The sequence below is a fragment of the Lutra lutra genome, chromosome 14 (genome assembly GCF_902655055.1).
Source record: "Lutra lutra chromosome 14, mLutLut1.2, whole genome shotgun sequence".
In the NCBI taxonomy this organism is placed as follows: Eukaryota; Metazoa; Chordata; class Mammalia; order Carnivora; family Mustelidae; genus Lutra; species Lutra lutra.
In genome coordinates this window covers 84493066-84519907 of record NC_062291.1, presented here as the reverse complement: position 1 = coordinate 84519907, position 26842 = coordinate 84493066, and the positions used below count along the sequence as shown (strand labels likewise).

At 50.8% G+C, this 26842-nt stretch overlaps 1 protein-coding gene across 1 annotated transcript in view; it reads right to left on the bottom strand.

Moving 5' to 3' along the window:
• The window catches only part of PTPRE (protein tyrosine phosphatase receptor type E), a 152813-nt gene extending 132165 nt beyond the window's left edge, over nucleotides 1-20648 (bottom strand). Inside the window, 1 exon segment of the mRNA XM_047701911.1 lies at nucleotides 20411-20648. Within this exon segment, the coding sequence (XP_047557867.1) occupies nucleotides 20411-20463 (53 nt within the window). The 5' untranslated portion in view covers nucleotides 20464-20648.
• Nucleotides 20649-26842: the final 6194 nt, after the last annotated feature.

Here is a 26842-nt window from a genome sequence, read left to right as displayed (position 1 = left end):
ACCCAGGAGAGCATCCTGGACTATGGAGTGGGCCCTGTGTGCCCCTCACGGGCACTAGTGAGAGAGATGTGGCAGCGGGGAGCAGGAAGGGGACTCCCCTACGTGCTGGCCTGACGCTGGAGGACGGGGACCAGGTGCCACAGAGAGGGTGTACCTAGACCGGAGGGTCACCCAGCCGACAGTCTGTGTGAGAACAGGGACCCCACCAACTGACCTTGGAAATGGTTCATCCCCGAGCCTCCCGTAAGAAGCAGGGCCCTGCCAGCAGCCCCAAATTCATCCTGTGAGCCTCTGAGCAGTGAGCCAGCAAGATGCAGACAGAAGCTCGGCTGGGCTCTGACCTCCGGAACCAGCCGGAAGCCACTGGCATCACTGCGAGCTGCTGCCTGTGTGCAAAGTCGTCACAGCAGCAACGGGCACCTGAGACGGCTGAGTGGGAGAGTGGCCATGAGCACATGCCTGTGCAAAGGAGCAAGATGCCTTCTCCACCCTCCTTTCTCTGCAGGCTACAGAAAAACCATAGAAGTGGCATCAAAATGGAAACCGCCTACTGAGTTCAGAGGACTTGCAATGGACTCCCGGGGCGCCTCTTTCCTTAGAACTGTCCCGGGCTTTGTGCCCACAGAGAGCTTCACTGGCACAGAGGGACTGCGCACAGGCGGAAGGTGAGAAGCGTTTTGCTATCTCTTACTCCCCAAATCATAAGCACTTAACATGCATTTGCATAGGCTGAGTGTGCCAAATATAAAATTCAGAGTATCAATTGATCACGAGTGCGCCTTCTAAAGCAATAATTAACACATGGCAGAGTTCCCCACCGCGGCATATTTTTACGTCTATGCCAAACATGAATTCTCAACATACACACTACATTTAATTTTCTCATTCAATTTCTTTTTTTTCTTTCTGATGGGGAAGAAGAGACTCCTCTGTCAGGCCTTTCGTTAAATTAAAATAAAATAATAGAACACAACATTTCTGTACCTTGTGCTCCTTCACAGAAGAAGCACAAAACAAAACAAATGTGTCGTTGTTAAATAAGCTTATGGTTCCTACACATATTAGCCATGGAGGACGGTATTGAAATTTGAGTCACAGATTCAGTAATGACGAAGTCACACTTTCGCTGTCCACTTAAGAGTCCATAAGAGACTTTTAAAAAATATTTCAAGCAGATACAAAGCATTTTGCTGGGACCTGAGGTCTGCTGAGGAGCTGTGACGGAAACACAGGGATGAGGCAGAAAATTGTCCGTGCCCAGGGTTGCAGAGACAAGCACATAGTAACGCTCATGTCCTGCACGAAGAGCTCCTAATCCAAACGCTGGAATAAAACCATTTTCCTGGAATATATTGGTTCACATTTTTCCTGCAAATTAAGATTCCTTCCATTTGAGAAAAGAATCCAAGAGGGCCAAGAATTTCATAAATAAAAACAGAAGAAATGCCTCCCTGCTCACTGAAGAGGAGGGGGCGTAAGGAAACCCGCCCACACTTGAGGGTGATGTTTTGAAATCCCATTTCATGTACACAGAGCAGAAAGAATGATGGGGAAGGAAGATAGTCTATTCCAGGCAGGCTGCTACCCTGGAGATGGTGTGCGACAGACTCTGAACAAGAACATGGGCCAAGTACAAAAATGTAAAGAATAAAGATATTTTAAGGATAGTGTGTCTTTCAAGGGCTCTTCACCTTTTTGGTGACATGGATCCTTTGGGCCGGCTAGTGAGCTCATTCTCAGAATACTCCTTGCAATGACCTAAAATAAAATACAGAGGAGTAACAACACAATTTTCAAAATGGGCAAAAGATTTGAACAGACACGACCAAAGATAAGCACTGAAGGAACAAGCATGGAAAGGATGCTCAACACGGGCAGTCATTAGGGATATGCAAATGATATGCAAATTACAGCTGCCGTGAGACCCCACTACTCACCCATACCAAAGGCAGAAACTAAAAAAGAGAAAAACAAACAAAAAAAAAAAAAAAAAAAGGAAAAACTGACAATATCAAATGCTGGTGCAAAGTAATGGGAACATTCACGTCTCTGCTGGTGGGAAAGCAAAGGGTACACCAGCTACAGAAAACAGTTTGGAAGTTTCCTACCAAATTAAACACGCATGACATTCAATCCAGCAAACCCATCCTACTGACTTATCCAAATGAACTGAAAATCTAGGTTCACACAGAAACTTACATGCACATTTCTAGACATTTTTATTCATATGTGCCCCAAACTGGAACCCACCCACATGACCTCCAGCTGGGGGGAAGACGAAAGGTGCGGCGGTCCTTCCGTACAACAGGACAGTACTCAGTAAAATAAATGGGATGAACTATCGATACTCATCATGGCGAGAATGGTTCTGAGATCCATACGCCGTGGGAAGGAAGCCAGTACACAGGCTTCGTACTGTGTGAGTCCAAGAACATGACATTCTTGACAAGGAAAATTAGAGGGATGGAGAACAGACCAGTGGTCACCACGGGTTAGGGCTGGGCTTGGGTACAAGGGATATAAGATGGCAAAGGAAGTTAATTATTTGGAAAGGAAGGGGTAAATTTGTTCACCATCTAAATTTACAGTCCTGCTGGATTTTATTCACAAACTCTCAAGAGACCCCAGGTTAAGAATTCCAGAGCCCAGACCAACAAATGGGACAGGGAATCGAGACCTGAGGCCAAAACGGCTGGTGTTCCCTGTACCTTCAGGGGTTCCCCACTTCAGGCCACAGCTCTCACCCTATCTGACCATGCCCGGCAGAAAGCCTTAGGGCAGGCTTGTCCCAGGAAACATTTAGAAAAGGTCACGCTACATTAGCAGGTTCTTGGGGGGCAGTGACCACATGACCTTTGCGTCCCTAGCACCTGGCCTAGAGACTTGATAAATCCCCATATTTGTTAGAGAAATAAAATACCAATCTTCACGGACTTCTAAAAACACATCAATTTTACTTACTTGCCATACAACCCATACTTCCAAGAAATTTGCTTTAAAAACTTTATTGCATTAATACTAAGGATTTATATAATAATTTGAATGTATAAAGGGATTTATGGCTTTATTATTATACAGCATACATTGTGGAAGAAATTAACCTGAAAATTTATAGTTGACAGAACCTAATTACACCAGCCACCGTGGATGCAAAGGACCTCCTGATTTCATTCTATAACGAGTATTAAACTCCATCCCCCAAATAGAATGGCTTAGTGTTGTAACCTGAAATGTATACCAATCCAAGGTTTAATTTTGCTTTCAAGATTAAGCAGTACATGTGTAATTTAAAACTGATTTGAAACAGCAAACAATGTCATCAGGCTTACAATTAATGAGGTTTTGACAACTGCAAACAAATTGAATGCATAAATCTACTCACAACAATCGCTGTATTTAATAAACATGCCACTTTGCAAGGCTATCCAGCTCATTTTCGTTTCCCAGGGTGAAAGCTGATTTGTGCTGACCTTGACCTCTCACACAGCGCTCAGTGTTCTGTTCGGCTATGAAAGTCGGGCTGAAAGCAAGACGATATGGAACTAAATGCTACAATTGTTCTCTGGTGTGACATGATGAGTGCGGCCCTTATCTACCAAACACTGTGCTTTCCAAAATGTTATTTCGAAGGGAGACGCGCATTCCCAGCACACACCTCCAAGTCTGTATCCAGGACAGGATGTTTACTATTTTTCCCTTTTCATCAGGCAGTCAGTGCAGATGGACTCGGGATCAGACAAGCATGCTAATCTAACCCAGCGCAGCAAATCTGTCACACGCCCAGAAGAAATGGTTCTCAGTGCACTGCGAAAGACCATTAAAAACATGAAAAAAGGAAAAGGATCGGCACAGGGAAAACCTCCGCCAGAAGGACGGATGGAATCGACTGGAAGCCATGATAATGTGTGCATTTCCAAACAGCTCAAGCGCTGCTCCATCTGCACGAAGTTCTTGACTATTTCCTTCCTGCTCACAAAGTCCAAGCTCTAAGGAAGCACCCAGCGTCCCGTCGATAGTAACAGCCGTAATTTACCGAAAGAGGAGCAGGCCGGGAAGCCGGCGCTGGCAAGACACCCAGACCCACAAAACAAGAGTCATCATGCGGTTTCTTCATTCGGTGAAGGGAAGTTTAAACTTTGTACAGATGCTTTTGTAACAGGTTGAAAATAAGTGAAAACCGGCAAATGTCCCAAATAAATCTTCACTGAAGTTCTGTTTTACCCATAAATCTGAAGGTTACCACTAATGTGATAATATGAATCTTGAGGAAAAAAAGCAATTCAGGATTACCGTATGTAGGAAATCAATATTCTCTCTAATAGTTTCTGTGAGTGCATCAATTTTCTTAGCTAAAAAATGATGGTGCTTTCTGTGTTTTATGGCTAAATACAATCTAAAATATGGGGAAAGCCACCTAAAGGGAAAAAGGCCATAATGCTTCGAATAATAATGGTAACACAATAATAATACATAGTACATAGCTTCTCAGCCTTTCGACCAAGATCAAGTGTAATAATACAAAGTACATTAAAATGCACCAGGTACATAGGAATTATCATTCTCCTTTAATAATAAAAGTAAGTCAGGAAAGTGATTCACTTTATGCCTCACCACAGAATCAGAATCATCTGTGTTCTGATACAAATGACTAAAACACCTCACTCAAAAATGTTACTTGTATTTTCTTTAACTATATACGTTATGCCGAGACATGACCATTCAGAATCGTGGTCTGGAAGGACAGAAGGAGGCGCACACATGTTGCCCGGACTCCCAGGCAGCATCCCCTCCAAGTTGTTTCTCCTCGGGGAGACCCAGCATCCAGCTCTGGCCACATGCCCCGCTTGGCAAGCAGACGACCCCAGGCTGGAGTCCCAGCCCTGCTGCCTTAGAGTTACGTGGCCTCAAACAACTCATTTCACTCATCCAAGTCTCCATTTACGAACTTTAAAATGGACTGATACCTCACACTCATGCAACCCTTAGACTGAAGACAACTCAGTCCCACTGAGTGAACCCACAGTCTCCTCCTGCACCCTCTCATAGGGGGACATCTCACCACAATGAGTATGATTCTAGCAGTTAAAGGTTCGTGTACTTTAGTAACACAGCCCCTGAAAATAGAAGCCAGCACTTCATTTCTATCAACCACTAACCCCTATAGGTTCTAAGGCTGGAGAAAAAAGGAGTCGAATTAGTCTCATGTGTGAGAACCTACCAGAGGGGAGGCCAGTCCACTCCACCTGCGTGTTACTGGGCAAAAAGCAACAAGAACTCTGAACGCACCTGACCCACGGAGGCGCCTGAATGGCAGCCATTATCAGACACTCTCTCTCATGTCTTTATTACATTTTGAGAGCAGCTGCCCCACTGGTCTCCCTGCCTGCTTCTAGTTCCCCATCTGCTGGTTCTCTGTGCTCCCAGGGCCATCAGGACCGTTCCAGACTTGCAGAACCTGTCACCAGCTTGGATCGGAGCGTCTAGTTCCAGCCTGGTTTGCCACGCCCACCCCATCCAGGCTCCTGCCCCGCTGTCACCTGGGGGTCCCTCTCTGTTTTCCAGGAAGCAGCTCGAGGAAATGGAAAAAAATAGCAAATGGAAAAAAATATTTCTGTTGTAATGCCAAAGCCTCTTACAGAAGGAAAAAAAAAAAAAAAACGTGCAAGGTGACGCTTCCAAATGTGACTTCCCAGGTATAACAACGCCTGCATCCTTACCCATGCAAATGCTCCGAGGTCTTACTTCTTAAATTGGCTCTTTAAAGAGCCTTGCAGGTAAGATAAAATAAATAGAAGCTCTTCGAAAATTTTAATAGCCTGTACTTCCTTCCAGACAAGAATCAATTACAGTGGAGAAGGGAAAAAACAAAAACAAAAAAACCCTCAGTGTGTGTGTGTGTATGTGTGTGTTTCACACAGCATGCGAGATCTCAAGCAGTTATCTAGAAACCTGAAACACTTCCTCACTGTGAGCAGAAGAGGAAGCTTAAGTGTTGGCTACTCTGCCTTGAGAAAACCCAATATATAGAGTCTTGATCTTCAAAAATAAAAGGGTTAAGAAGTGATTATTTGCTCTCTAAAAGGATTAGCTGCTTTACAAAAGGATTATCTGCAGACTTCTAAAAGGTATTAAGCTTAGCCAATGTCTATAAGCCACAAATCAAATCAATGTAACTTTTCAGGAATATATTAATGTCATACTACTGGGTACGGTATTGAGATGAAAAATAACACGAGCTCAGTACAAAGCAGGCAGAGTGAACGTCTGCTGTTTGGGGGCTGCCCTCACTGTCTACACTCTCTTCCTACTTCCTGGCGTCCCTTACACCTGCCGGGGCAGGATCCCGCCTGCCGGCCCCACCCTCCACATACCTGGAGCCAAACTGTGGCAGGGACGTGGATGGGGGTCCGACCATCAGTCCCATCCAAGGCTTCGGCTCTTTAGGGGGAGTCACAGATCCAAGGATATTCCAGAAGCACTCACGGAAGCCACGGCCCCGAGAATCTGCCACCGGCCATGCCCGGCAGCGTCAGTGCCACAGACCACAGGCCACATCCTTACCAAAAGCTTCTGGTGGCCGCACCTTAATTGTGGTCCAGAGCCTCCTGGGCTCCTGTCCCTTTCCTGAGCCGCGTTCTCCAGACTTCCGGTTGATGCTGAACTACCCAGGCACCTTCTGTCCAGTTCCTGCTCTCATGAAGTTAACCGGAGTCAGATTCAGTGCTGTCCAGCTAAAAGCCACAACTCCCAGACCCTTAGAGAGGGCCCCTCACCACCACGTGCTCTCTGGGAAGGGCGGCTCATTCTTCCCCCGGTGAACACGACCTACCTGCGTGACCAGGAGAACACTGCAGGAAAGACACCAGGACTACTGACATGAGGTCCCAAAAGATGTCCTGGCTTCTGCCTGGCTTCCCCTGGGATCGCTCTCTCTCTGGCTGGGTCACGAGGAGGCTCAGACAGTTCTATGGGTGGATCCACAGGGGGTGGGGGCAGAAACGGGGCCCCCTGCCCACAGCCAACCTCAGCTTGCCGGTCACGGAAGTGGGCCCTCAGGTGTGAAGGCTTTGTAGGGTGGGATGGGGCAAGATGGCCAGCTCCATTCTAGAGGCCGGAAAACCTCATTAGCCTCGTTCAGAGGAACAGCCTCCTCCACACCTGGGAATGTGCATTTCCCAGAATCCCAGGGACCCCTCTGAAGGCCTCTGCGGAACACGGAGACGGTGCTGTCGAGTGGGGTTTTCTGGCTGTTGATTCTTCACAACAGCTCCTCTGTAGCAAGCTCGGCTATGGTTGCAACAATGACCCATAACTTCTCGATTTAAAAGGTATATATTAACCAAGAGTTTTTTAGGAACGATGAAAGCACCAAGTTAAGTGGGTTCGTGCCTTGTCTTCCATGGTCTGTTACCCAGTGGGACCCTATGAACACTCGCCCAGGCTGTCCTGGTTAACCCCGCAGTTCTCGTGGCTCGGGTTATGAAGCACGCCTCGAGTACAGTGAGGGGAGGTGGGCAGAGGGAAACATAAGGACTGCAGGCCGATGGCGAAATCCAGCTGACCTGTCCCCCGGCTATGTGACCTTGTGTCGTAAAACTATGTGGCCCACCATCCCTTGGCCTTTCTGACAAGAGAAGCCCTCTCTGTGCCCTTAGAATTCATCCCCATTTAAGGCACCAACTCTTTCTCAATAAAAACCCTCCACAGTTCGTTCTCACATCTTCCTGCAATTTTTTCCGACACCCAGGTTCCCAGAGACCTTTCTGCCTGGTGCCTGGCACTTAATGTGATTTTCATGCATCTCGATGCAGTGTTTAAACCTCCTCCCAAAATGCGCTGAAGCCCTCCCGCGGAGAAGTCATCCCCCTGCGGCCAGACAAGGCAGTGTTCACACAGAGTTCCAGGGACCTGCTCTGCAACCTCAAGGCACTTGGCGTCCACCCACCAGAAATCAAGCAGCGGGGAAGGAGCACCTGGAAGTAGGCAGAACTGCCGGAGGGTCAATCCCCACCCCCATCCGTCCAGCTCCTGCCAGAGATCAGGGGAGACGAAACACGTGAGACCGTGGACTCTGGAGAAACACACTGAGGGGAGGGGCCTGGGGGGATGCCTGAACCCCGCGATGGGTATTAAGGACGGCACGGATCGCTTGGAGCACTGGGTATTATACGTAAACCATCAAAAATGGATAAAATAAAGAAAATGGATCAATAAAAAAAATTTTAAAAAGGAGATACCCAGGAGTAAAATGCATGTGGCTTGGACACCACCTTGAAGAAAGACTGTGGGGTCCTGGGAGAACTTTTCTCAAACAGAAACTCTCTACAGAGCCCTTCAAAAGGATTCAAAATGATTTTCAATCAGAAGCAAAAGGGCAAATCATCCCATTGTGCTGTTCCTCACAGACCTGCAGCACTGGCCCTGGGCACTAGGGGTGGGGGACGCTGATTCTCCATCCCCTGGACTCGTCACACGATGAGGCAACTGGGTTATCTCCTTGAGACTGGGCAACAGCAGGAAGAAAACACTGGCTATTTCTCGGACTAGCTTTCCTATTACTCATTTCAAAACAACGGCATGCCGGCGGCTCTGATGGGTGAGGGACCCGCTCTCAAGGCCTCGGGCCCGGGCTGGAGTGCAGGGGCGGGGAGAGCTGCCGGAGGCCCACGGTGGCCACAGCCACTGGCAGAGCCACGCCGGAGCCACAGGAGCCAGCGTCTGGGGTCGCTGCAGTAACCCCTCAATTCTAGTGTCCCATCTGCAGGAGTGGGAGCCTGGCAGGCTCTGGGGTTCTGGAAGAAGACGCCCTAGACGTGAGGCTGTGAATGGGGAAAACCAGACAGAGGAGGGGGAATGGGAAGGTGGGAGGGGAGCCAGGGAGAGGCCAGGCCCCGACCACGGCCCCAAGCCACCCCGTCTCCGTGATGCTGCCGCCCCCTACCACCTTGGCCTCAGTCTTCCTTGTACGCTAAGGTCAGGAGCAGAGTCACAGGAGCGCGAGCTGACCACAAGACCGACGATGGCTGGCTTTAAGAGAAAGGCTGGTCAGAGTGCCCCGCACTCAGGTTTCATCTGTGCTGCTGGCTCCGAGGGCGGCCACTCGGTCGTGAACACCTCAGTGGCAAGAGGACCCCCAGTGAGCACAGGGTCTGAACAGCAGGGGACAGGGAGGGGGTCCCAGCACCAAAGCCATTCTTGGTGCCCCTCCATGGCCCAAGGGCCTCAGGGCCGCCCACGATGAGTGCCCCCGGCCCACTCACCACACACCACCTCCATGACCAGCCTTCCAGGGGAATCCCAGGGGCAGATGCTTGGACAGACACGAATGCCAGGCCCCAGGGAAAGGAGGCCGAGCGGGACTTGGGGATTTTGTTCCCCACACCCGGCAGGTCTCCCACTGGTATCTGCTGAGTGACGGAACGAATGCATGGGCGTCGTGTCAGTGACCACGCTGGCCGCCCCCGGGGATAGGAGCCTGCCTGGAGCAACCGGTGCAGAAATTCCGCCTCAGCTCTCTGCTTCTTTGGTTCAGGCCTCGTCTGCCCCAAGCTGTCCTCCTTCTAAAAGCCACCTTTTGGGGGCGCCTGGGGGGCTCAGTCAGTTTAGCATTTGCCTTTGGCTCAGGTCATGATCCTGGGGTCCTAGGATGGAGCTCTGGCTCCCTGCTCACGGCGGGGGGGGGGGGGGTCTGCTTCTCCCCCTTCCCCCACCCCTACGACTTGCACATGCACGTGCTCTCTCTCTCTCTCAAATAAATAAATAAATAAAATCTTTAAGTTAAAATGAAAGCAACCCTTTGAACCGGCCCTGGTGAAGTCACTAACACCACATGGTATGTAATCCATCACCAGCTCTCTGCTGGGACAGAAGGGGCCAGAGCAGAAGCTTATGGGAGAGCAGAGAGCATCAGGAGACTCGCCAGGACGGAGCCTCTTTCGATTGAGACACTCAGCTGGTCCCTTCCCGATGGCTCCACTTGGGTCCCGAGAGCGGTCGGCACCATCCAGCGTGTTGGTCGGTCCTGCGAGACGTCCATGCCTCCCTCCTGCCCACCGCCATGGTGGGAAGTCCTGACCTCATTCCTGGGCCCCTATGAAAGCCCCACTGTTCTCCCTGGTGTTGGGATTCCCAGGAGGTGCTTTGGAAGACACACAACTCCCCAACCTCACTGCACACACACACTGGGACCTTCCCCGTGACTCTGATGCACGACCAGCAGAGGAGAGCACCAGAGAGCCTGTCACGGCCCCACTCTCCCCTACTAGCCCGTCCCCATCCATCCTGTGTGACAGCCCCTCCCTCCTCAGAGCTCTTCATGGCTTCCCCAGCCCCAAGATGGGGTCTGGGCCCTCCTCAGGTAGAGACCTTTCCCAGGCAGGCTGGGTGTCCTCCCATCACTGTGCTCCCTGAGCGAAGCTGGGGTCCACCTCCCTGCAGCCCCCAGTGCCCCCCACACCTTTCCTCTACTTTGGGGACCACTGGGTTCCTCCGTGGATTTAGTCCCCACCCTGCCCCGCCCCTCTGGGTCTGCATTTCCTCTTTTCCAGAGCAATCCTAATGCTCCTCTGGCCTTGTGTGATGCTGCGCGTGCAGCACGTTCACGTACGAAAGGCCTTGGAATAGGACCGTCCAGAGGAAGTGCTAATACAGCAGCTACTAGTATCGTCACATCTGCTGCTTTATTTACGGCCATGACCGCTCCCCACCCCTCTCACTGAGTCCCGGACCTGGAGAAGGGGGTGCTGCCAGCTCCACTCTGGGCTTTGTGTCTCCAGACTTGGTGGTTCTCAGGTCTGAATTTTTAAAACGAAGTTAGGTTTCCAGCAAAGGGGTCAGGGATGCTCATGCTGTCTGCCCAGTGCCACAACTGCACAGACAGAAGAGGGTGGGGGAGGGGGAGCCCGGCTGCAGGCCATGCGGCATTCACACCGTCTGCTCCCGAGACCTGCACCCCAGCCTCGGCCCCAGCTGGATCTCAGGCTGCGCCACCTGCCCAGATGCCAAGCCATGAAGAAAAGCATCACCTTCTCAAAATGTTTATAGATCCCTGCTGCGCACGAAACAACAGACTCCATTACAAAGGAGAATCACCAGAATCGACGTCATCGATTCCCGCGACCACTGGCCGTCCATTCAGGACGTGCCTTTCCATGCAACAAATAATAAATCACTGGCTAAACCAAAGCATGCCAAACAGGAGACATACATGCAACGGCCTCCTAAGATACCCCTTGGAAGCACTTTGCCAGGCAGAAACCACAGAGACGGATGCACAGCAGTGAGCCAGGAACACCTCACCTTTGGGTCCTGCTCCAGGTTAGACGCCCTTCCACCCAGACAGACAGCTAAGATGGGCTTTCATCTCCTGGAAGCAGACGCGGGCCCTCCATGTCCTGAGATCCCCCACCCCCCGCGCCCACCGCACACAGACAGTGTGTCAGACACAGGAGGGAGGATGAAGGGTCGGTCCACCAAGGCAATGAGAACAGGAAAAGAGGCGTGTCTGGGTCGGGACCGTGGCACCTGCACCAGAGAATGTGACCCTGGGCAGGTCTCAGGCTCCTCGTCACAGCTGGTGACACATTCAGACTCTACACAGGGATGTCCAATTGTCCACCAAACCTCAGAGATGCCATGTAAGGTGAAAAGGGAGAACCGACTTTGGGTTTTGAGGAACGGAAAGGCTGGTACAGAAGAGATATTTTCGGTTACTTACAAGCAAGGATATTAGACAATGACTAGAAATGAATTTGGACCTGCAGAGGCCAACATGGCCCACCCATGGAGCTCACTCTCAGTCCACTTCCTGGCCCTTCCGATGACAAGCGCCATAATTAAATGACTTTTTCCATGTTACCGTGTTGGGAATACCATCCAGTACCCATGAATGTACACGGTAACCAAAGTTTTAATAAGAAGAACTACAATGGTTAACACAGTGAAGCCCGGACATCATCCCTGCCAGTGTGAAGAGCCCCCAGTAGAGTCAAGTGCCTGTATTCGAGAAGTGTATCTTGCTCCCCTAAGGCACCTCAAACTCAGCCCAAAATCTGAGGCCATCATCTCTTAAATCTGGGTCTGGTCCAGATGTATGCCATCTTCCTTAGCTGAAAACCAGTGGGCTTTGGTCAGGCAAGACTTTCTTGACACCATAAAAACCAAACCAAACCAAACCAAACCAAACCAAAAAGCCTGTGTACACACATGCATTTTCCTATGGAACGAATCTGCAGTCTTCCTCGGAGTCTCAACGGCGGCCACGATGTCCAACAGGTTAGAACTACTAATGCATCAAGCAGACCCACCTTCCTCAATGGCCTAAGAGGGTTTGGAAAGTCAAAGACTTTCCCAGTCCTCTTCTCTCATCCCCTCCATTCCCCAGCTCCAGATTTGCCCCCAGACACCTGCTGCTCCCCATACAGTATATGTCACTCCTCACTTCTGGACAAGTGCCTAGGAGCCCCTCTGTCTTGAATGTTCTAGCCCTGTTGGCAGCCAAGAAAATATCCTTGGAAACCAAGCCTGTTCTACCTGGTGAACCCCCTCTGGATCCCCTCCGCATGCCCACCTCTGCAACCAGCATTGCATTTAACACACCATGGAAGTGACGAGTTCTTGCAAGCCTCCCGTGTCCGTGGGAACAACCACAGGGTAGGCATTGTGACTTGGTTTTGCAACTTCGCTACTAAACACAGAGCACGTACACTGTAGGTACTCATCACGCGTTTAACCTCTCTAACTGTCCCTTCTAAGTGACCTTACAGGCTCTTGTAAATACTACACACATTCGGTGAAAACCAAGAAATATCCTTTGAAAGAATACTGTTGGCTCGCACAGAGCGGGCCTCGCTTGGCACGAAGCAGTACAAAATCATTAAATGTCTGGCTCTTGCATTCTTATGTGACATTGGGCCAACATCAGGCCTTTGCTCAACGGAATCTAAATGGGCAGACGGATAACATCTCCCATGGAAGGCTGAACTTTAGCTGATGTTCGCAACATTAGCAAAAAGTAATTTATTGAATTACCGATGGGCTTTGTAACTGCTGCTACCAGCTTAGGGAGACGGACCGCTGAGTCAGCCTCACTCCAAAATTAAGGACAGGGTTGGGTTCCTGTTTCAAAGGATTTTTACGTCGAGTACTTAAACATTCAGCTGTTTATGAAACCAAAGCTATTCCCAGAGCCAGAAAAACCACATCCTGAAAAAAAAAAAAAAGCACTAATTATAAGGAATACTTTTACTAGTAACAACGCAGGGTTGAGGATGACTTGAATTAATTTGGCAGCAAAGGCCAGTTTCTGTTTGATTAGCAAACGTCGTGGGGCAGCCAAAATCGCACGGGGCGGGGTGGGGGGGTGGAATCTACCTGTTTAAGAAGCTGGAAAACTCTGATCTCTTTGGAAGAGCATTTGCATGGTTTCTAGTCATTAAAGCAGGTGCCCTAAGGCAACATTTTGTTAGCCCAGATAGAGTTCCTATAAATCCCTGAATGTAATTAAGAGACCCAAATTTTCTGGCTTTTGTCCGTTCATACCAATTTTGTCCTGTTACTATAGGCAAGCTTCGGCTTCAGAGACTCCGTGTTTGGCTCTGATTATTAGCTCTGTATGCTGATGCCACCAAGCATGGCACCCCTTTGCCCTCTGAAACTGCCCTGGCCTGTAACTCTTGACCACACGAGTCTAGGATCGCCAGCTCCCACTCTGGGTTGACCAGGATTTTGGAGGTAGCCGCGGATGACAAGTATCAAAAGAAGAAACCTCGGTATCTGAGAGCCTCACTGTGCCTCTCCTGCTGAATCTGTCTTTATCTCTTTCTCTGTGTCTCTCTGTGTGTCTCTCTTTGTCTCTGTTGCTGTCTCTCTCTCCTCTCTTACTTTCTCTTCTGAGAAACTGTACAACAGTGGAGAAGTGCGCTATAGACGGGAAAGCTCTGGGAAGAAATATGGACATCTGTAGGAATGGTTCTGCTGAATACTGAGCTCTTAGCTTAATTCACTAGCACCTGTTTCTGGAATCTAGAAAATGAGCAGAGTATTCTGTAGGAAGGATCTACTTCATCTCCAGGAGAAAACATGGGATCACCAAAGACCCATCCCATCTTACCTCAAAAAGAGCCCTGCCTTTCACTGCCTTCTCCTCCTCTGTCTCCTTCAACCCGAGCCCCGAGCCCCGAAACGGGAAGTGAGTGAGCACCAGACCTCTAACATGAGCCCACTCCGAAGTCACAGTCTTTCCCATGGCGGGACTTCCAACTATGCCATATTTTACACAACAGAATAAAAGCTTCATCCCATGACAAGAATCCAGACAAGCAGACGCGGAGAGGGGAGGTGAGGTGGGGGTTGGCCTCAGGGCCATGACATCAAATCAGGCAAGTGGGTGTCCACCTTTGAGGCTGGCCTTTTGAACTGGAGAAGAAAGGAAGACCAGAGTGCCCGCAGTTTAACGAGGAACCTGCCAGAACAGGAGCTCCCACTTCCCTGGGCTCTGCGCCAGGGGCTGTGCCCCCACCTTCCTCGGGCACTCGAGTGTGTTGGCAAAGGAGTCTGGGCCAAGGCTGCCGAAAGCCAGGGAACAGGCCCGCGGAAGTCCTACTACAGGGAAACAGCCTGAAAAATCCAAAGTCTTTTTGGAGTGAGGAAGAAAATAAAAAGGCTTCGTACAAAGGTCACTTTGAATAATACATTGTAATCAAGCAGCCATGTGATCGGACATTCTAAAATCTTGAGTGAGGAGAAAAATGGAACTAATTTGCTCCCTGGTACAAAACTCTGTGACTAATGTTCAGCTGGAAATGTCCAAATAGATCTACGGACATTAATAACCAAAAATTATGTCTGCGTTTATAGAATGGGGATTAAGTGACTTGCCCCGAGGACAAAGCAAACGTGGCGAAGGAGGAACACGAGCCCAGATTCTGCCAGTCCCCTGACTGCAGGCCGGCCGTCCCCGGACTCTAGATACGGCAGCCGGCCACGGGCTGACCGGCGAGCTGTAGGCTGGGCTCCCTACACATGACCTCAAACCAGCAACACGAAAACCCTGTCTGGGAAGTGTCACTGTACCCATTAGAGAGATTAGAAATCTCACTGAGAAAGGGTCAGTCACTTGTCCAAAGCCTCCATTCCACAAGTCTCAGTTGGACCCCAGCCCCCACCCTGATGCTCTGCGCTCCAAGCCTGGGATTGGGAACCTGGTACTGAAAAGCAAAATCCCATTGGCTACATTTGTTGCTGGTGCTCAGACAAAATAAAATCCTCAGGGGGACAGCCCTCTGCAAGCATCCTCCAGTGCCCTCGGTACGGCTCCCGGTCTGTCTCTTCCATCCGCCACCGTCCACATGTCACATCCAAGTGCTGGATGCCAGGGAGTCCCAGGCATCACATAGCCCCCCCCCCCCACCCCCGGAGAGGACCACGAAGCCTCCGGAGCACGTCTGAATGCTGAGCTCCCACTCCAGCATGAGCCACTTGCTGGATCGAATTTAGTGGCGTCAGAACCCCAGCCTGGGGTCTAGCCGCAAGTTTTCCTATCAAGTCTTCATTCTCCACCCAAGAATCATTGCCATCAAAATGCCTGCCCAAAGAAACACATCAGGCTTTTAGCATATAATCAAGGATTCCCACCCCCCGCCCCCCGCAAACTTTTCCTCACCTCCTGATGGAGTTCATATCTGTTTCCGGGCAAAAGAAGACTTTTTTTCATCCTTTTGATTATCTCATACAATATACACTCATGGGCCATATGAATCAGAAAGTCTTGATTTGTATTGGAAAGACCTTTTAAAATAGACATCCTTTTAAAAATATTTATTTGGTTCCCATTTCATGGGGAAAAATAGAAAAGCTGTTTGTCTGAAACACAGTGTTAACTTTTTTCTATTTCATAAGCGTCATCAGCCCTTTTGAAGTATTTGTGGAGTTGAAAGAAAGGCATAATGCTCACATTTCTGGCTTTGAGCCGGGTGCTGTTCAAGTTCAAAGAGCCCGTGAACCACATCAAAACTCCCCGAGTAAAACACCTGGATGGGGCGGACCTTGACAAATGACATTTGGGGAACAGCAGCCAGACCAAGAGGAGAAAAGGAAGCTGGCTTGGTAATCCCCAAACTAGGGATCTCCCAGCCTCCATCTGGCAGAAACCCCCAACACCGCGCACCTGTGTCTGCTCGAGCATTAGTAACATTCAGCGAAACCCCTATTAGCTCAGAGGAAGCTGGTCCAAAACCTCCACCTGCTAGTATTTCATCCAGCACTCTGCTCTGGGGAAAAATACAGGTGACAAACGAATGTGAAGCTCCCCTTCCAGAATAAAGTTTGGGTAGCTATAGGGTCAGTATTCGAAACGTAAGCATGCCCAATGTTCCCACGAGCCACATGTTCCTTTCGGTAGCTCCAGGACCAGAGTGGAGAAAGCTGTGGCTGAAGGGATGAGCTGGGCTCGGGAGGAGGCCCCAGCCATGGACTGAGTCCCACGGCGTCATCACATACGCGTGCAGCAGCCATGACGAGGGTGAGGTTGGTCAGTGCGCGGGAGCCACGAGGGGCTCGGAGGTGGCTCCGGGCCGCACTTCCCACCACCAGGTGTTCCACAGCCTGGGAATGTGTCGGGGGTGGTCCTCACTCCTGCAACCCAGCGCTCCCATCTAGAAGTCGTTCTTCTGAGCCTGGGTCTACACCTGGGCGCTAGCCCACCCTGCTTCTGCGCTCTGGTTTAGCTCCCTTTTGTGTTGTCTTTTCCACAGACTGGTTTCATTCAGTCCATGCGCACAGGGTAATAATGTGCATAAACAATTGCATTTCGGCCCCATAACCACGCTAACACCGAAGAGTCGATGGTGCGCGTTAAAGGACGGACTTGGTCTTGAAGCGCAAGTAAGTGGTGGTATTATGAGATTAAAACACTTCATCACACGAAATTTACATAATTTACATAATTATTCAAATTATCATGTAAAAAATAAAGTTAGCTAGCACGTCACACCTTATTGATTTGACCTAGTGCTTTGGACGACAAGCAAAACCTATCTATTAATATGAGTTCTGACTTGGTTAATTTATTCGTTCAAATTGGTTCCTAATGCATGCAGGGCACAACTTTAGGGTTTTAGCCTGACATGATTTCCCGAGGGCCAGTCATCTGCCTTATACTTTATACGGATCACCCGTCACTCTCAGAATAGCCACGCGCAGTACAGATTCTCACTCCCATTCTACAGAGAACACTGCGGCAGCAAATTCGGAGAGCTTAGGGAAGGTGACACCAGAGCCATGATTAATGTCAACCTATACCTCAACTTCAAATCCAAACTCTCAAAGACACACCTTCTACCCTAAAAGCATTGACCAGCTGGTGGAAGAGAGAAACTATTTGAAGAAGTCAGGCGGACACAAAATTGAGTCTGATACGTGCTCTAGGATGGGTAGAGTTAAGTTTCTACAGAACTCAAGGGAAGAGAGATTTTCTTAGGTCGAGGGGTCTGGAAGGCTTTGAGGAGCCTGAGGCATTTGAAGTGGGCTGTGAGGTGTGAATAGGAGTTTCTAAGAAGAAAAGGGGAAGGAGATAGAGCAGCCTATGTCTGAGGATCTGGAAAGCAGGGGGCGGAGGGGGAGTGCCTTCGGGGAGCAGTGAGCTATTGGTTCACTAGGACAGAGCCCGCCAAAAGAACTGGAGATGCTCTTGAAACAGTTTTTTCCTTAGCGATAATCAAATATTAAGAAGGCCCATCTTTATCCTAATGGACACATCTGTTCCTATTTTGATTGCAGAAGCTCTGCAAGTGTAACTCTAGTAAAGGAATGGGGGGAGGCTTCCATGGCGTTCCCTCCCTGCTTCCAAACCTGCCTCCAACAGGTCATTTGGAGTCTGCCTGGTCCAGCTCAGTCATTTCGGCACGTGCTCAGTATCACCAGAAGAGCTGGCCACAAAGTCCTAGATGGATCTCTCTCATCTCTCCATGACCCAGTCCGATCTGCACCAGCAGAAGTGTGCGTCTGCCTACCAAACACGCGGACATCCAGTAAAATTCATCCACTTCAGAGATGAACTCAGAATGTTCCACTTGGCCGTTTGTTCATCTGCCCAATGACCGTTACGAAGAGCCTACTGGTGGGTGCTCGGCTGGGTACTGAGGGTACAATATTGTCCTCGGGGAAACTCCAATCCAGCCCGTCTTTCCAAAGCACTGGGGAGGCTGGTGTGGTCAGATGGATAAGGTGGGGAAACGGTGGGAAAGTGTTGGGCTGGTGGGGGTCGGGGTTTGACTTTGGGAACTGTTGAGTTGGGGCAGCGGATATTCCAGAAGAAGTGTCAAGGGGGCTGCTGGGTCTGGGAATTACCGAGGAGTGGTTTGGACTAGAGACTCACCTCTGACCTGCAAGGAGGGAGTTTTGATAAAAGGGGTTACCTTGGACCAGGATGACAGCCGTGGAGACAGAGCCAGGATGATCAGTGGGGCGTAGTGTGAAGGAACCATAGGTTTTGACCAATTGAAACTCACTCTGGCTTCATTACTAACCACCCAGCAACTGCTGTGGGTTCCTAGGCATCTGCCTTCCCTGTGCCCCTCACGCACCTTCGGCCCCCACGCCCCCTCCCACGGCTGCTACAGCCCCTCTCAGGGGTTGATGATTTGCACACACGTGTGAGAAGTGGCCTCTGTGCACAGCATGGGAACGAGGCTACACCGCCCCATGCTCACTCTGGACCTCCCAGGGGTCCCAGAAGTGTCACGGTGACAGTCATTCCCTCATCCACATCTCCCAACTGAGTTGGTGCAGGGGGCCGATGTGATGGGTTTTGGTATGTTTTCAAATCAAAATCACCGATTCACGCAGTGACCTGGCCTCCTCCAGGCACCACTGCAGCCCCCAGCTCATGTCAGCATACGGGGAGTCGAGGTCTTTTTGTTTTTGTTTTTTCCCTCGTAGGGGTTACTGATCCACAGGTATCAGTATCAAAAGACCTCTGTCCCTGAGGTCGCGGTCAGAGGCAAAGCCATGTCTGGGAAGAGCCGGGTGCCCTCTTACTGACAGCGTGGTCCCATCTCTCGGGCCTGTTCCTATGTCAGCAGCAGCCTTTTCCTCCCTGAAGGCCCAGAGCCTGGGCTCAGAAAGCACACACCCCAGCGCTATTTGCACACAAAGCTCTGTCCCATATCAGGCTGGATGACCATGGCCGTCAGGAGCCAGCCTTAGCCATCGCACGCCCCCCACCACGTCATGTCCATGGCATCCCCTCCTTTGGCTTAGTGCATGGGTTTGGGAGACGCCCCATACACATCTCCCTCTGTTCACCATTTAAACAGGAAGGAGTCTTTACTTCACAGACACAGAATTTCACCCATCGTGGGGACACAAAGGCAGACCTCCAGGCACTCCGTGTCAAGGGGCACCTGGGGTCAAGAGCTGACCGAACACAGACCCGCTGATTTCTGAAACACGCCACCACCCTTGGCGGGGCACCATTCACCTCGCTCTAAACACGAGCACAGAGCCTCGTTCTTTGCTTGAGTTTCCTGCATTGAAACTCAGGTGGAGAGTGGTCCTGACTCCAGACAAATCAGTACAATTCTGCAATCGGAACGAGAACCTTTCTAGAAAGGTTTGCCCACCAAGAAGGAATTTAGGTCAGGTCCAGGAGGGTCTGGCAGGGTTTGGCTCTGCCTCTCTACCGGATGGGTTTTCCAGCCTTCCCCATTTGGTCCCCAGGAGCCGGCAGGCGTGGCACCGGGCTGACCTCTGGTCCAGGAGCTCTGACAGGTCAACCACACCACTGACACTGCAGATCTTGGCGCTCCTGTCTGGGCCAGGCGGCGCGCTCGCCACCGGGGGCTCCTCCCGGCAACATGTCTGAGACACCACCCCCCCCCCCCCCCCCCACTCCACGCTCCGCTCCCTGCCCGGGCAAGGGCGCGGGACCCTCGGGGCAGCATCGGAACTGAGGCCCCCGCCCCTCCCAGACTTGGCGCAACTCCGAGTCACTTTCTCAGAAGGCTCCTGTCTCCACCTCTGCATCGTGTCGCCCTCCAGCACACCCTGCGGGACCCCCTCTCGCTCTCAGCCCGCTTCCACCTACGTCCCTGTCACCAACCCCTAGCCCGTCGCCACCCGCAGACACGCTCTCTGTGTGCCGTTTCCCGAGGGGGACGCGGGAGCTGCCGAGCCGGCGGCCAAGTCCGGCGGCGGGTCCCGGGCGCCGAGGCCAGGGTCGCGCGGTCCCCAGCCTCTGGCACCCGGCGCGCCGCGGGGCCGCCAGGGACCCGGGTCCCGGAGCCCGCACCCGGCGCGGCCCCTCCCTCCCGCCGCGGCGGCCGAGGCGGCGTCCCTGGCCTGTTCCGGCCGCCCGGGGCGCACGGCCACCCGAGGGGCGCACGGCCCCCGCCCGAACCCCGCGCGCGCTCACCTCGGGGGGGCCGGTCCGGTCGCGCCGATCGCGCCGCCGCGGCGGCTCCGCATCTCCCGGGCGCCCGCCCGCCGCCCTCCGGGGCGCCCCTGGGTCCCCGCCGGCGCGAAGGACGGTGGTGGGGACGCGCGGAGGCCGCGGGGTCCGGGCGCCGCTGGCGCCGCCTCCTGCCGCCCGCAGCCGAGCAGGAAATTTGTCCGGCCGGGTCCCGCCGCCGCCTCCGCTCCCGCTCGGGCTCCGGCTCGGGCTCCGCGGCGGGGGCGGGGGCCGGCGCGGCGAGGAGCGGGGGCGACGCCTGGTGTCCGGCGCGGGGAGCGCATCCCGGCGCCCGCCCCACCGGGAAGCCCCCCGCCGCCCTGCACGGCCGTTTTCCCAGGCCGGTGCCCCTTCTGGGGAGGCCCTGGCCGGGCCCCCGCTGTCCCGACGCGGGCGCCAGCCGAGGGGGGCAGGTGCGACACGCACTCTTACAGGCGGGAAAGGCCCTTCCTACTCCCGCCTTGGCCCTGGGCACCAGGAAGTGGCCTGGCTGGGGACGAGCCTTGGCTCCTGCGGTCGGTTCAGGGGAGCGTGGGGCGCCCTGCACCACTTCTGGCTCCAAGATGTATAGAGAGCCGTGAACCCTCCTGAGCCGGTGCCCTCCTCCGTAAGGAGGGGATGGGGGTGACCCCGCGGGTGTTGAAGGGCTCAGTTGCCCTGAAGGCGGCAAAGGCTAAACGCATCTACACATGGGAGGAAGAGCGACTCCTAGGAAGGGTCTGAACCTGCTGCTCTCCCAGGACTGCTTTCCAGGTGACCTCCTGGAAGCTGTGTAGGGAGGTGTCAGGGTAAAGAAGGTTCTGTCAGAAGAGCAGATACGATGCATGTTCACCCCTTTGGTTCTGAACCTGTGTGCTGCACCTGCCCTCTGGGCTGGTCCCAGACCTGGCCTCCCCCAGGGATCCGGTTTCCCTGCTGTGGGGACCTCACTCATCTGAGTTTGTGAATGCAGATGGGAAGGTAAGGTCAAGGTAGCCCGCCTGGCATCAGGAGGCAGCAAGCAGCTCCTAGGGCCGTAGGGTCTGCTCCAGGCAGAGCTGTAGACCCCAAAAGACTGGGGAGTGATGGGCATCTACTGGCTGAGACTGTCCACAGTCAACCTGAGCGCAACTTCCCTTCCACAGGCGGTAAAGACCCCTGAAACCAGTGGAGATCTTGAACTCATCTTTCCTTCCCTGCGCTGCCCACACTGTCTCTGGGGGACCCCATCTCACTTCCGGGCTTCATACACCAGCCATATGCAGGGAACCCAAATAAAGCACAACTCCCTCCGCAAGTTCTGTCCCTTCTCTCGCCATCTCAGACCAGCCTTGCTCTTACTCAGCCTCTTCCCGAGCATCCCTGTCTCTCCCTCTCCCCCCACCTCTGATTCACCCCAAGCCTACCCCCTGCTCAGCTCTGAAATACCTCTTGATTCTGACCCCTTCTTTTCTCTCCACTGTCTTCATCTCTCCAGTGACTGCAATGGTGCCCAACTCAGACTCACCCCCAGATACTCCGTTCCTTACCGGCCATCCAGGGGGACCAAGTCATGCCAGTCCCCTGAGTAAGAGCCTCCATTCAAAATAAAACCAGACTCCCAGAAAGCTCTGCCTGCATGACAACTCAGCTGCTCTGAGCCCACACCTCTGTGAGCTGTGACCCATCCCTCAGCGTGACTTCTGTGCGGGAGCCCAGCGCTTCCCCACCTGGACTCTGCCCCCTTTTCACCTGGCTTGCACCTTCTGACTGACAGCCCCTGCAAGACCGCCCCGCACTCCTGTCCTCTGCTACTCTCGCTGACGGGTGTTCATTTGCTCCTGGCAGTCATTCTGGCCCGCCAGCCCCATGAGGGCTTTGAGCTCCAAGACGGTCCAACCTTGCTGGACTACATCCTTTTTCCATCTCCCGCTCCTAACACAACCCTAATAGCCAGGAGGTGTCCATGAAAGCATGTGGACTGACAGATCGCGGGGTTGGGGGGGCGTCCACACACAGCGCCAGGCAGCCTTGTCTTGAGAACCCAGCAGGGCAGGGAGCTCCCCAGCTCCCACCCCACCAGGTGCCTGCAGGGAGCAGCCCAGGTTGGGAGGAGCCAGGTAGGCCGGTGACCTCACCCAGCTCTCAACTGGCCTGCTGCAGAGGCCTAGGGTGCCAGGCTTGTGCCCATGAAGGCCAGGCTTCCAGAGCTCGGGTGAGCACAGATGTGCTTGTTAACGCTGCGGGACTGCGGGGACAGTCTGTAATGCAAGGAGAGAGAAGCAAGTTGCCTTTGTGAGACATCTGCTACTGGAAAGTCAACAGCCCTGGTAACATGAGGAGGGCCAGACTGCTCCTCTCTCCTGGTAACATCCTCTCTGTTGGATTCTTCCAGAAATTAAGCAATATCCCTTAACTTCTTAAGTCTACATTCATCACTGTCACACAAAAGCATGTTGTCAGAGGCCTGGATGCCAGGGTAGGGCTGATCCCCATACGGAAGCCCCTTGATCCTTCTTAACCTCTCCTTTCTGTTTCCCTTCCTTCTGCTTCTCTCCAGCTCAAGGCCCCTGTTGACCCATGAGTCAGTTCCCCTACTCTCATCCTGGGCTTCAAGGACCTCTCACCACCGAGCCATCCTCCTCTTCTAGGACCCCAGGCCAAGGCCCTTGCTAAACGATCCCCCTTCTGCATTCCTGTTTGCTCCCCGCTGGAGCGTGCTCCCACTGGCCCTCCCTGCCCCTCCTCTCCACCACACCCCGCAGCTCCCTTCCTTGAACAGGCAGGAGGCTGGGGCAGTGTTCCTGAGACTGCTGCTATGAACCATAGTTCAATGCAACTTGTCTTCTATTTCATGTTTATATCATGTCTTCTATTTCAGGACTGAGGCTTTGGGCTCAAGGCTGGGTAACCCAGATTGTGCTCTTGGCACATTAAGGGCCAGATAGATGTCAGTGAAAATTAAAAACACTCAGGCCAGAAATGCTCTCCCGGAAGACAAACAAGAAAGGTAGAATTGGTATGTTGAAATCACATCAGAGCTTGCCTGTAAATATCATACAGAGACATTAGCATAAACTCACACGACTTTAAGTGATAAAATCAGAAGGTTTTCATGATTGATGGGCTACAGCGCAGGGGCAGCAAGGAAAACTGACTTTAGGACCTATGCACAAAATGAGGAAATGCAGGATGGCTCCTCTGATCTCTAGAATGTTCCAGAATGAACAACTCCAATGGGTACAAATCCTCCTATTATCACATTACCCAAATATCCTTTCCAAGGTATGCCCAAGTAATAAGAGTTATTAAGCAGTGACTTGTGCGAGGAGTTTTCTCTACTATCCCCCCAAAACGGGTAGTTGTCCCCTCCTTCAGGTGCTCAGAGAATTTTAACTATTTTTCCCTTGGATTACTTTTCACGATGAATAATATACATGTATTATACAGATCCTATGTGGACAGTTTAATGAATAAAGACAAATACATAAAAAAGTGAAATACACGTATCCTACACAGACAGTGAACATTTCCATCACTCTAGAATGTAGCCCCCCATTCCTCCCCAGAAAATCCCCCACCCACACCAAACCAGCCCCTGCTCTGATGTTTATTACCTTAGGTAATTTCAGCTGATCTAGATCTTCATATAAATGGAATCATAAATTTTTATGATTTTTTTATCCTTTATTTTTTTATTTTTTTACAGGAATTTTTTACTTTCGATTTCTTTCATGTAGCAAAATTGGGGGGGGGGATTCATGCTTTATTAACTATACCAGTAGTTCAGGTATTGTATCTGGTTTCTCTAGTTCCTTTTAAGACGTTCTCCCTATTGTTTTTTAGAAATGCGATTTAAGGGGCGCCTGGGTGTACAGTTAAGCATCCAACTCTTGGTTTCCACTTAGGTTGTGATCTCGGGGTCATGAGAGCAAGCCCCAACATTGGGCTCCATGCTCAGCGGGGTGTCTGCTTGAAGATTCTCTCTCTCTCTCTCCCTCCGACCCTCCCCTCTAAGATAAATAAATAAATATTTATTTAAAAAGAAATGTGATTAAAATGTGTCTTCCTGTGGTTTTCTTTGTATCTATCATACTTGGAACTATGCTGCTTTGTTCTTAAGTGTACGGTTTTTGTCAGATTTGGACATTTTTCAGCCATTATTTTTTTTAAATGTTTTCCACCTCCTCCCATTTCTGAGGCTCCAATAAGAGGTACGTGATACCTCCTGATACGGTCCCGCAGGTCATCAAGGTTTTAAAACATTTAAGTCCTTCCTCCTCTCTGGGTTTCAGTTGGGATAGTTTCTACTTCTGGATATTTAGGTTTACTGATCTTTCCTTTCACACTGCTCTATCCTCTGTTTGGTCCATTCAGTGAATTTTTCATTTTAGATATTTTATTTTTTTAGGTCACAGAATTTTTATTTGGTTAGTGTTAAAGTAATTTTTATTTCTCTGTCAAGATTCTCCACGTTCATTCATCTTTTCCTTTAAATCCTTGAATAAGGATTTAAACTTCTTCTTTTTAAGATTTTATTTATTTAGTTGACAGAGAGAGAGAACAAGCAGGGGAAACAGCAGGCAGAGGGAGACAGAGAAGCAGGACCCTGGGATCATGATCTGAGCATTAAGGCAGAAGCTTAACCGACTGAGCCAGGCAAATGCCCCAAGAATGTACTTCCAATAGCATTTCCAAGCTCTTTGCTAATTTTCACATCTGTGTCATCTATGCATCTTGACTATTTTCCTGTTCCTTTACACGTCCAATTTTTTAATTGTCTGTTGGATGCAACATTCTTGAGAGTCTAGATTGGTTTGGGCTTCTTTAGGGATATGCCAATAGAAACCCCTCTCCAGAGCTAGGGTGGTCCCAGTCCTAGGGCATGGCCTTTTTGAGGGCTGAGCTGAATGTGCGAGGCATTGGCAAGGTCTTTCCACTCTCTGATTGGAACTCCTAGAATCTCCCAACCTCTCAGCCCACCATAAACCCTTGATGACGTGCTACTTCATCCTGGAAATGCATTGCTTCTTACGAAATGGAAGACTTTAGGGGGTCTTGTGCAGAACACTGGAGCTTCCGTTTTTGCACAGCTTCATTCTGCTTCTGTACCCTGCCTCCCACATGCCAGTCTTCCTGGCTGCAAACTTGGATTTCTGTCTTCGGCTCAGAAACACAGCTGCTCCCTGGATGAGTTTACCTCTCCGTGGCCTCTTCAGAGACCGTCCCTGGCAGCACGAAGGGGTTAATATGCCCATCTGCCTGTTCTGTTCCTCTCAAGGATCACAGCAGTCCATCGACCCAAAAACCCTTTACCAGATATTTTTTCTCCTGTTTCATACTTTTTAATGGCAGGAGGATACATTTGGTACCTATCACTTTATCATGGTTGTAACTGTATTTGCCACCTTTATTTTTTTTTTAAGATTTTATTTATTTATTTGAGAGAGGGAGAGAGACAGAGCACGAGCAGGGGAAGGGGTAGAGCGAGAAGCAGACTCCCTACTGAGCAGGGAGCCCGACGTGGGGCTCGATCCCAGGACCCTGGGATCATGACCTGAGCCGAAGGCAGACGTTTAACCCACTGAGCCACCCAGGCGCCCCATGCCACCTTTATTTCAAGCACTTACCACATTGGTCTGTGGTTCTTGACATGGATCACTTCCCCAGAGGCTGAGTCCCCCTCAGTTTTGCATCTTTAACACTTGGCAAGCACCTTAAATGGCACCAAATGAAAGATTTTAAGTCATGTAAATTTTAAATAATTTAAATGTAATATTATATACATTAAACATGTATGTAGCAATTCTAGTTCTGTGTTACATGCTGCTCAGATTTGCAATTAGTATATACAGTGAAGTTATGTGTTATGTCATTTAAATGGCAGTTAATGTTATGCTTAAAAAATAGGGAATACATAGACACAGCTCAAAATACAGAATTTTTTAAAAGTGAAAATGAAAAAACGTAAGTCTTGCCTACTTCCTTGCTCCCCAGACAACCAGTTCGCCTCTCCTGAGACAAGGTCAGTAGCCACTTTCTTCTCTATCCTTCCAGAAAAATCCTAGGCATTTACAAACCTATATACATATGAATTTTCTGCCACCTAAATTGTACTCCGTCGGTATTTTTCATACTCATGCCCATTTTAATCACCAATGTCGATATGCAGATGCACCAACATTTATTCAAATACGTTTCTGTTATAAGTCACATAGGTGATTCGCAACCGTTTTCTAACGTGAAGATTCTGTGAGGAATCTTCTTGTCCCTGTGTCATTCCCGCATATGAGAGTATGTGTGAATAGAGAATACAGGTTGTGTTTTTTTTAAGAGATGATTAATACATCATATGTGTGCATGTGTGTGTGTGTGCGCGCGCATGCGTGTGTGTGTGTGAGTGTGTGTGCGCGCATGTGTGATTCTTCTGAAACAAGT